The 11,500-nt window shown below is 41.7% G+C and overlaps 1 protein-coding gene across 3 annotated transcripts in view; it reads right to left on the bottom strand.

Annotated features, from left to right (window-relative positions):
* Nucleotides 1-1,928: 1,928 nt before the first annotated feature.
* LOC127446874 (voltage-dependent L-type calcium channel subunit beta-4) overlaps nt 1,929-11,500 on the bottom strand; it is a 45,950-nt gene continuing 36,378 nt past the window's right edge. For 2 of the 3 annotated variants that reach the window (XM_051708176.1, XM_051708177.1), the window contains 2 exons: nt 11,160-11,345; nt 1,929-5,035 (listed from right to left, as the gene is read on the bottom strand). In XM_051708176.1, the coding sequence (XP_051564136.1) occupies nt 4,772-5,035; nt 11,160-11,345 (450 nt within the window). In that variant the 3' untranslated portion in view covers nt 1,929-4,771. Of the gene's footprint in view, nt 5,036-5,643; nt 5,826-11,159; nt 11,346-11,500 lie in introns of those variants that run through there. The other variant, XM_051708178.1, reaches the window with a different exon arrangement.

The following is an 11,500-nucleotide window of genomic DNA, read 5'->3' as shown; positions in this document are numbered from 1 at the left end:
TTTAAATTATATATGTTAATACATATTATATATTATATAGAGAATATAAAGGATTTTGATTATATTGAATATAAAATAACACATATATGAAATATTAAGAATTCTTAGAGTTCTTTAAGAGAAAAAATAGAAATCAAAACAACAACAGGAACTGTCAACACACTGTCATTTACATTCAAATTTATTTTACAAATGAAAACTTAAAGAACTTAAATTACTCCTTGTTACGCATCTATTTACCAAAAAAACATATAGTGTTTCTTAAATCGGGTGATGCAAAATTGAATATTATGCATGCAGGTTTGCATTTCTCTCAAAAACTGTCCCGCACAAATAATACAATTCCATCTGAACTCCATTTGAAGCAATTAAGTTGCAGACGGAGGTAAAGCATTAGCATGCAGAACTGTACATTTTGCATAGTAAAAGGCTGTCATTTATTTTGGATAAATTTCTCGTCGTCTTTTACCAACATGCCATTGCATGATACAGAACTTTCACTGAAGGAAAAAAACAAAACAAAAAACATCTATCCCAGGAATGGAAAGTTTCAGTGAAATTATAGTCATTGTTTTACTGTGGCAGTGGTATGAAATTGGAAGAACACAGTTTTTGTTCTTCTACAATATGAATTAAGTCTGGTTAACACACAATCAAAAATAAAACAAATTGCACAGAACTCTCTGCTAAAGTTTAAGAAAGTCAAACATATACAGTATAGCATAAGCAGTTAAGGCATAATCATAAAGTCACTGGCAAGGAATGTATTGACTGAAATTGAAAAAGAATAATGAGAAATGAATAGATAAAACAATGGGGGAAAACAGAATTTATGCAATGGCCCTGAGCATTGGCTACAACAGTGTCACCAAAAATGCAGATCAAAGAACCATAAAATGGGTCATTAGATGTTTGGAGCCATACACCAAAATGTTTGTGTTTTAGCTACACTTTATGGGACAAAATTGCTTAAAATTGTACTTAGAAAAGAGGTACTGAACCTGTGTTAAACAAGACAATGCAGGTGGGCAGGGAAAATGGGAGCGGCAGTGATAAGAAAGACATTAAGGACACTTTATCCAAACTACATTGACTTCTACTGACCCCTCAAGTCCAGCAAGGAACGTTTGCAAAACGATTACCGAATGCTTTCAAATGCTATGTAAATACTGAAAACGGCTTATTGACCTTCTTATTGGTTCTGCAAAGGGCAAGTTCACAGTTTACACTACGATCAAAGCTACCTCTCTAATACAGCATATAGGTTTATTAATATCTCAAAGCAGAATGGAAACTGGTCAAATCCAGATGTTTCCACACCAATCGCACATAAAAAAATGAAATGCTTAAATCTCAACTATGAAGCCATTGAAGGATAAGGACATACACAGTAAAACTATAATTCTGCTTGAATTAAAGGGATAGTTCACCAAAAAAAATTACAATTCTCTCATCATTTACTTACCCTCATGCCATCCCAGATGTGTATGACTTTCTTTCTTCTGCTGAACACAAACGAAGATTTTTAGAAAAAATGTAGGTCCCTACAATGCAAGTGAATGGTGGCCAGAACTGTGATGGTCCAAAAAGCATATAAAGGCAGCATAAAAGTAATTCATAAGACTCCAGTGGTTAAATATAAGTCTTTAGAAGCAATATGATAGGTGTGGGTGAGAAACATCAATATTTAAGTCCTTTTTTACTATAAATCTCCACTTTCACTTCCACCTACTCTTTTGTATTCTGCGATTTGCATTCTTCCTGCATATTGACACCTACTGGCAGGGGGGAGAATTTATAGTAAAAAAGGACTTTAATATTTATCTGTTTCTCACCCACACCTATCATATTGCTTCTGAAGACATGGATTTAACCACTGGAGTTGTATGGATTACTTTTACTCTGGCTTTATATACTGTTTGGCCCTCCAAAGTCCTGGCTACCATTCACTTGCATTGTATGGACCTACAGAGCTGAGATATTCTTCTAAAAATCTTGGTTTGTGTTCAGCAGAAAAAAGAAAGTCATACACATCTCTTCAGGATGAGTAAATGAGAGAATTTTCATTTTTGGGTGAACTATTCCTTGAACACTGCTTGTGTTCCATCTATGTTGTGCTGTTACAAACGCACAACGGCAATTTCTGTAAGAGGAAAGAAATCAGAATCTGTGATCTGTACATGCCAACACAACAAGTCAGGTAATTAAATCGCATTGCAGAACTCTAATTTGTAATACCAAGAAATGAGTCAAGTAAAACACAAATGTCAACATCCTGATAACATTCAAATAACTGTGCTTATGAAACAGAATTATTTTCTTGAGTGGTTTATCTGATGACAATGAAACATAATTTGGCATTTTTCAAATTTTGATTGATTTTGAAACCTTCACACAAAAATAAATAAATAAACGCATTTATTTTTGTAGCTTGTAACTTGTATCTTGTCTTAAGTTGAATTATCTAAATTTAATTTCCAGCATTTTTAAAATCACATATAAACCTCCAGTGCACCTGCTACGACACACAAAATCTTTACTATTGCTCAGGCACACACTAAATAGTCTCATAAACCTCAACAGGACAGAGATATTTTTTTATAGACATATTGATCCACAGAAAGGTTTAATGAAAGAATGAATCTCAACTTACAGTAGCTGCTACACATTTTTGCGGTATCAAGACCACAACCAGAACCCAATAGCTAAAAACAAACCACAGCAAGGAAATATGCCACAGAAAATGTTATGCGATATGAGCATCAAACCAAACTCCTGTGAGTAGGCTACTCTGTTAAAAAAACCACAAGAACACCCAAAGAACGGGGGAAATTAATTTTACATGTAGAAAATGAAGCCTGTTTTAGGATAATTAAGATTTCTTTGCATAGTAACATTATTTTCAAGAACAAAATCTGTCATCATTTACTCACCCTCATGTTGTTCCAAACCTGTCTGACATTCTCTCTACCATGGAACACAAAAAGGAGATCTTAGGCTGTATGTTAGTCTCAGTCACCATTCAATTTCATAGTATGTTAGTAGGGTATGTAAACTAAATGTTTCTCATGTCTTTCCGTTCTGTTACCAGTTCTCGAACGTGCATTCTTATATATCTAAAGCATGAAATATACAGCGAGAATAGTCTGATTCCCAAATGGATGACTAACATTTTCCAGTTCTTTTGAATCAACAGCTCGAAATATACAGCACGATCAGTGTAGTCTGATTCCCAAACTATGATGAACTATGATCTGCTGCCTGGGAGGAGGAGATGCATGACATTCATTCGTATCTTCAATCTTGTTCAACAAGAAAAGGGGCCGGATGAATTATGAATAAGTGAGTGATGATCACACATTACAATGACATACGGACGTTATTGAAACTCATAGTTATTTTTAGGCTAGTACTGTTGTCCTTTTTTTTTAGTATAAATTGATAAAAAGTCATGCTCAGCAGTTGACAAGTATGACAGATTTGCTTTGTTGTAATTTGTGAGGAATGCTTTAACACTCTGCAGTGCTGAAGTCTCATAGTAGAATTATAATAAAGGATAATTAGACTTGTTCTTTTCGAGAATTATTGCTTTCGGTTCAATGCAATTACTTAAAAGGCCGCCATTTGGTGCCATCTGCAGGCACAAAGGCATAACTTGAAGATATGTTCAGTGAACGAATCAATGAACGAATCTGAAGGAATCTTTTCGGTGAACGGAATCAAAAGAATCGAGTCACTGAAATGAATCAAAATCACCACCACTGATTCTTATTAGCCGATTCTTTTGAATTTACAGAGTGAAATGTACAGTACAGTGTGACCAACATAGTCTGGTTCCTGAACAAATGACTCTTATGCGTTGGTTCTTTTAAATCTGCACCGCAAAACATCCAGTGCTACCTCCCAAATGAATGACTCTTATCAGCTTGTTTTTTTAGTGAATAACTTGCGAACCGCTAGTCATTAATTTCATAATGTCCAACTGGAATTGAACCAAGAATTGTTACTGTGTTTTGTGTACTTTGTCAATGGAACCATTATATTCATTACAATTCCCATCCTTACATGTTAGTCTAAGTCACCATTCACTTTCAGGCCGCCATCTCCTTACATCTGCACAAATGCAAAAAAATCCTATTAGTTAAAAAATAGGCTTGATGTTCTTCATAAATGGGGAAATACAGAAAGGTCAAATCAATATTTAGGATATTATGGCGCAGTTATCCAGCTCTGTAACTCTGGGTATAGGGGAAGAACATCCAAATGAAAACCAAAATAGAAATAAACAAAACAGTGAATGCACGACACTCTGCTTCCATTGGCTAATGCGATCATGCAAAAAGGCTCTGTGCTGAGTGAGCATTTCTGCATGCCAGCACTACAGTAGTTCAGAGTAAAAATTAGCATGCCACTACAGCAAGTCCTGCAAATATAGAGAATGCAGAAAACCCTGTGAATTAGACCTAGGGCATAAGCCTGAACTAAATGAAATTATGGACCAGAAATGGTCTGCTTGTACTATAGTTCTCACTCCTCCAAGATATCATCTTCTCTTAACCAATGCACATAAGTATCTGCACCTCCAATCTCCAACTGCCTTACAAGAGATATGCATGGGCTGCGAACAGCGGTCTTACCTAGACGGACCAGGTTGTTTGAATTTTGTTTTTAGTTGAGACAGCCCATGGGTGAGGACCTGTATTGCACTGGATTTTCAGAAAAGGGCTTACACAATTACATGAGAGTTATCTCAGAACTATTGGATATTAATTTAGAGTCTATGCCGTGAGTCGTTACTGTAGGCCCCAGGGGAGCCCCTGTTGCGGTGGGGTTTGTATGCATCTTGATAGGGATCTTGGTAGTCCTCCTCAACCAGAGGGTAGTGGTCACGGCTTTGCTGGGAGCTGGAGGACAGACGGTTATGACTCTTCTTTTGCCGTTCGTTGTTGTGATAGTTTTCATCAGAGATCATCAAGCTGCACCTTTCCACTGGAGAGTGGTCGGTGACATGATTGCTGTTTTTATTTCTTTGGCTCTGTTAAAAGTACACCAGTATTAGCAGCAAAGTCAATATAGTGCAAAGCAAATGTGTTATGTGTTAAAATATGTTTCTTTTCAACCCTGCTGAAAAGTCCAGCATACTATAGTTAGTTACCAGCATTCAGTACAGTGTATTCTAAGAAATTTTGTTGCCGGCCAACTTGTCGGGGAATGATAAAGTTTATGGGACAAAATGGAAAAAATCCAGTTATCAGATTTCGGTGTGTATTTCGGTGTGTAACACGATGGACTATGCATAATATGCGATATAACAATGACACAATCAAGTAAAATGAACAATAAACATTTGTTGATTATAGCTGCTTTTCCAATAAATAAATAAAAAAACAGCAGTCATGGAATATTTAAAAAAAAACATTCAAAACAAAAACATAGGGCAAAGCAAAATGCTAAACTACAATTTGTAAAGAAATATTAAAATAACAAAAATCCTTAGGTTATTAAGTCAAATAATTTCTCACCTTGGATAATTTCTTTCTCTTTATTTTTATTACTATTTTCCTCCAATTTTACATAGTCAAATGTGTGCAGTGTTTCTCTACAGCTTGAGATGCACATAAGCCTGTGTAACGGGGTTCGTTGTGGGGTGAAAGAAGGAAATGGGAAACGTTAGGCTTTAACTCAAAAGGTTGGTCTTTAATAATGTATAACTCAAAAATAGCTTTTCAGCTTCAACATAAACAGACAACTTTGTTGGTTGAAGCGTGTTTCTCTCTCACGGTCTCTGGTATGGTCTCTCCTTTTATTGCTCTCCCCAGTGGTTACTGCAATCAGAAACAGGTGTTAGACATTATAGCGCTCAGGTGTGCACCCTTACCGCTTTCTCTCGCTTCGGATGAACGCTCGACCACGCCCCCGCCGCCACATACTCCCACCACTGGTGCGCCCCCGGCCCGTGGACCACCTTGAACTTAAAAGGCTGAAGAGCGAGATACCAGCGGGTGATCCACGCTTTGGAATCTATCATGTGGTGGAGCTATTGGAGCGGGGCGTGATCTGAACAGAGGGTGAAGGCATGCTCCAACAGGTAATACTGGAGAGTGAGGATGGCCCACTTGATGGCAAGACACTCTTTTTCAATGGTGCTGTACTTAGTCTCCCTCAGTGAGAGCTTGCAACTAATGTACAGCACCGGCCGTTCCTCAACCTCCACCTCCTGCTCTGTAAAATGAAAGGGAGAAAGAAGTTGGGCGAATGTAAAAGTGGTCAGCCACAAAGTATAGCTAACGCCTGTTGACACTGCTCCATCCACTGGACCGGGTCTGGAGCTCCCTTTCTAGTGAGATCAGTCAGCGGGCTGGTGACGTCCGAATAATTAGGCACAAACCTTCTATAATAGCCAGCCAGCCCCAGGAACAAGTGGAACCCCAGATACCATACCTCCACCCGTCCAATTGCACACTTCTTGGGGTTTGCTGTGAGTCCTGCTTGTCGCAGCAACCTCAGATGCTGCATGTGCCGCTGCCAATCATTACTGTATATAATGATGTCATCCAGATAGGCAGCGGTGTAAGCATAGTGTGGTCTGAGGACTCGGTCCTTAAGGCGCTGAAATGTAGCCGGAGCCCCGAACAAACTTCCCGAACAAATTGGTGTAAGCCAAACGGTGTGTAGAAGGCTGTTTTTTCGCGGCACACTGGCGTTAAGGGGATCTGCCAATAACCCTTTGTCAAATCCAGTGTCGAGTAAAAGAGACTTGTGCCCAACCGATTGAGCAACTCATCAATACGAGGCATTGGGTATGCGTCAAATTTAGACACTGCATTGACTTTCCTATAATCCACACAGAACCGTACTGACCTGTCGCTCTTAGGGACTAGAACAACCGGGCTGGACCAATCACTGTGGGACTCTTCTATTACTCCCATAACGAGCATTGCATCTACTTCTTCCCAAACTATTTTTTTCTTGTGCTCGGGCAGTCTGTAGGGACGGCTACGTACCACTACCCCGGGCGCAGTCTCGATGTGGTGCTGAATGACGTTTGTACGACCAAGCAGAGGGGAAAACACGTCTGCAAATTCCTTTTGCAACCTGGCAACGTCTGTAACTTGCGATGGTGAGAGGTGGTCCCCACAAGTGACCAGGGTGACATTTTTTAAGTTCACCTCTGGCCTGAGCTCCGCCCTCTCCGGAACTACCATTGCCAACATCACAGGGACCGCCTCCCTCCATAATTTCAGGAGGTTTAGATGGTATTTTTGACGTGCGTCACCTCTATCTGTTCGCCTTACTTCATAATCGTGACCTCAAAGGGCCCTTGACACTTGCCGAGTAATTTAGAGCTTGATGTTGAGAGTAATACAAGCACTTTGTCTCCCGGTGCAAATTCCCATAGCCGAGTGCCTGTCATGCAGTCGGCTTTGACGTTCTTAAGCTTGGAGCAAATTCTCCTGTGTTAGTTGACCCAAAGAGTGGAGTTTTGCTCTAAGATCAAGAATGTATTGTATTTCATTTTTGCTGTTTGAAGGTCCCTCCTCCCAAGCTTCCTGCATGATGTCGAGCACACTGCACGGTCACAGACCATACAGCAGCTCGAATGGGGAAAACCCTGTGGAGGCTTGTGGGACCTCTCGAACTGCAAATAACAGGGGATCAGGGGTTTAATTAGGGTTTTATGAAACCGTTCCACCAACCCGTCTGTCTGTGGGTGGTAAACACTGGTGTGAATCGATTTAATACCCAATAATTTGTATAGTTCGCGTAGTGTACGTGACATGAACATAGTGCCCTGATCAGTGAGGATTTCTTTAGAATCCCCACTCGGGAGATTATTCTGAAGAGTGCCTTCGCAACACTACATGCTGAGATGTTGCGCAGAGGCACTGCTTCCGGATATCTCGTTGCATAGTACACCAGAACCAATACAAAGCGATGTCCGCGTGCCATCCGCTCTAATGGCCCAACGAGGTCCATGCCAATTCTTTTGAAGGGGACCTCGATGAATGCAAGGGGGCGCAATGGCACTCTTGGGGTGGCCGGCGGATTCACTAGCTGACATTCATGGCATGCCGCACACCACCTGCGAACATCCCCGCGAATGCCCGGCTAATAGAAATGGGCCATTAGACGGTTCAGTGTCTTTTCCTGCCCTAAGTGACCCACCATCGGATTATAACAAGCTGTCTGGAATAACATTTCCAGATGGCTCCGCGGTATTCATAATTGGGTTGTGGGGGCCTGGGTAACTCAGCGAGTATTGACGCTGACTACCACCCCTGGAGTCACGAGTTCGAATCCAGGGTTTGCCGAGCGACTCCAGCCAGGTCTCCTAAGCAACCAAATTGGCCTGATTGTTAGGGAGGGTAGAGTTACATGAGGTAACCTCTTTGTGGTTGCGATTATTGGCTCTCAATGAGGCGCGTGGTAAATTGTGCGTGGATCACGGAGAGTAGCATGAGCCTTCACATGCTGTGAGTCTCCGTGGTATCATGCACAGCAAGCCACATGATAAGATGTGCGGATTGACCATCTCAGAAGTGGAGGCAACTGAGACTTGTCCTCCGCCACCCGGATTGAGGTGAGTAACTGCGCCACTTCGAGGACCTAGTATGTAGTGGGAATTGGGCATGCCAAATTGGGGAGAAAAGGGGATAAAATAAAAAATAATAATAATATATTATAAATAATTGGGTTGTATCCTCTTTTGTCTGAGCATCCTGCGTCACTCAATGCAACCGCTCTTTTATAATAGCGAAATACGGATATGAAAGTACGATGTTTGGCTGGAGCTGCTGACCATCAATAACTTTCACTTGGTCAAGGAGATGCCTAAGGGTTTCGTCTCTCAACTGTTTCAGAGGGAAGTCCCCTTCGGGAAATCCTCTAAGGATAGGAGGGGCCGAAGCCTCCCCCTCCCTTATGTCATCCTGACGTGGAGCTGATGAAGACCGCCCCAGCACTGCCTCCCCTGCCAAGGCATCGCACATTTTATATCTAATAATTTTCTCACAGGACCCATCCACACATATTTCCTTTAACAGAGTTTGAAATTCTGGCCAATTAGTTCCCAATATTAGTGGACTGGTGAGGCGGGAACTAACCGTTAATAATGAGTGTCACTACAGGATAATTGTGAATATCTCCATGCACACACCTCACCCTCACCCCTTTACCTGTGCCCAAAGCCTCGTCTTGAACCAAACATTGGTGTATAGTGGTCTGATTGCAGCCAGTATCCACCAAGGCTTGATGTGTACTCCCCTTGACACTCACCAGTATTCTGTACGATGGATAAGCTTTTCCAGCACCACGAGATCCTTGACTCCATGACTCCCTCGGCGTCGTGGTCCTCAGCCAGCAGCCACTTCCGGCAGGCATCCCGGAGTTGTTGAGTGAAGGCAAACGGGTACCCGTGCACATCCATCTTCATCGAATGGAAGTGTTGTCAGTGCTGTTCGGGGCTGCGACCGACCCGCTGCAGGATGGTCTTCCTCAGATCATCGTACACCAGGATACTCGCTGCCTGTATTTGTTGCGCCACTAGCTGGGCTTCCCCAGACAACAGTGGGATGAGTCTGGCCGCCCAATAAGCATGTAGCCAGCTCCAGATCTTGGCTGTCCTCTCAAACAGGTCTAAGAATGCCTCCAGATCATCTTCTGCCCCATGTGACTGGAGGCATGGGGGCTGCTGTGTCCGGGGTCGTGGCTGGGGCTTTCTCCTGGTGCAGTAAGCTCCGGATGACATGCCAGTCCTCTGCTTGAGCCTGGAGCACCTCCTGGAATCGGTGAGGCAGGGCCTGATGTTGAGCATGATGCATACTGGCGAGGGACTTGATGACTTCCGCTAATGGTAAGGACTCTATGCCGGCGTATATTTCCTCCAAAATCCCGGGTTTTGGCACCAGTGTAACAGGGTTTGTTGTGGGGTGAAAGGAGGAAACAGGAAACATGAGGCTTCAACTCAAAAGGTTGGTCTTTAATAATGTATAACTCAAAAATAGCTTTTCAGCTTCAACTTTGGCAGTTGAAGTGTGTCTCTCTCTCACGGTCTCTGGCGTAGTCTCTCCTTTTACTGCTCTCCCCAGTGCTTACTGCAATCAGAAACAGGTGTTAAACATTATAGTGCTCAGGTGTGCACCCTTACTGCTTTTTATCTCCAGACGAATGCTCGCCAATGCGCCCGCCGCCACAGCCTGATGTCCTTCTCCGTCAGAAGACGGCAACGCAAGGCTGTTTTAATGCGATTCTGAAGTGAGAAGATTTCCACTGCAGGTATGCGAGATGGGAATAACGCAGGCAGCTTTTGCCAGCAGATTAGGATTTCGCAAACTGTCGGGAAAGTTTAAACCTCCGTGGCAGCGAAGCGTTGTCATCACTGATGACGCTTCGTGTTAATATTTTCACCAGACATTGTGTCCAACAGTTTTTCAATTTGTCAGACTTTGGGATGTTTTACGGTCAAAAAATGGTAATTACCAACTAATGGAAACCCTGATACAGTATGTTGTGTTTTGAATACTAGAGTGCTGGTGTTCCCCCTAGGCTTTTTAACTAGCTTAAAGAAACCGATCACTTGTTAAGCACAGTCTTTACTGTGCTAACGTATTTCCAATTGTAACACAAAACTGGGGCGGGCATATCAAAGAGCTTTTTTTTATTTTTATTGACAGACAATAGCCTTTAGTTTACATCACAACTGTGAACCATGATTTGTTATGTGCTATTGTTTATCAGAATTAGGTGGTATTTGTGGGACAATCTCATTCTAGAGAGCATTTTATTAGTCAAAAATATTGATACGCCCAATATTAAGTCATCCATTTTTAAAATACGTAAATCTGCTAAAAGGTTTAGGAGTATACTAGCATATAGATGGCCTCAAAGCTAAAAAGCATGGACTAAAAGCCTCAAAACTCCAATTAAGATTTCATGGGGTTTTTATCCATCAAGAATTCCTTGGTCAAACAGTATCATACATACAATAAGTTTTGCTGATGAACAGTACCGCTATACTGGTCTACCAACTACACCAGCTCTAACTACAAAATGAAATTCATGCCGGTCTAAGCTGGTCTTTTCAGCAGGGCAAACTCATATTTTCAGCTAATGGCAGTTTGAAATCAGATGCTCTGACTGAGTCCAAAGCCCTTGCTCACCTGTAGTCCAGAGATGGCTGTGGGATATGGAGACAGCGCAGTGGAACCCAGGTTGCGGCCCAGTAGAGGGTTCAGGGGAGTGCTGAGGGACGTGTGAGTTGCACGCCAGTAGGCCTCTATGTACTCAGCTAGGTGTTCACATGCATCCTCAAGCTGGTTCTCATCCAAAATAATGTCAAACATTTCCTGGAGTTGGGGAGACACAGCAGTAGTGAATGTTTTATGTAAAGGTTAAAAATGCACAATATTCACTTTCTTAATTCACATTCCTGGTGCATGATTCATTGCTGGTAAAAAAAAAAAAAAAAAAAAAAAACATTTTCCTTTGCAATATTTCAGAA

This window comes from Myxocyprinus asiaticus, chromosome 10 (genome assembly GCF_019703515.2).
Source record: "Myxocyprinus asiaticus isolate MX2 ecotype Aquarium Trade chromosome 10, UBuf_Myxa_2, whole genome shotgun sequence".
NCBI lineage: Eukaryota > Metazoa > Chordata > Actinopteri > Cypriniformes > Catostomidae > Myxocyprinus > Myxocyprinus asiaticus.
Note: the sequence above shows the minus strand (reverse complement) of the source record. Positions and strands in the feature narration are given on the sequence as shown.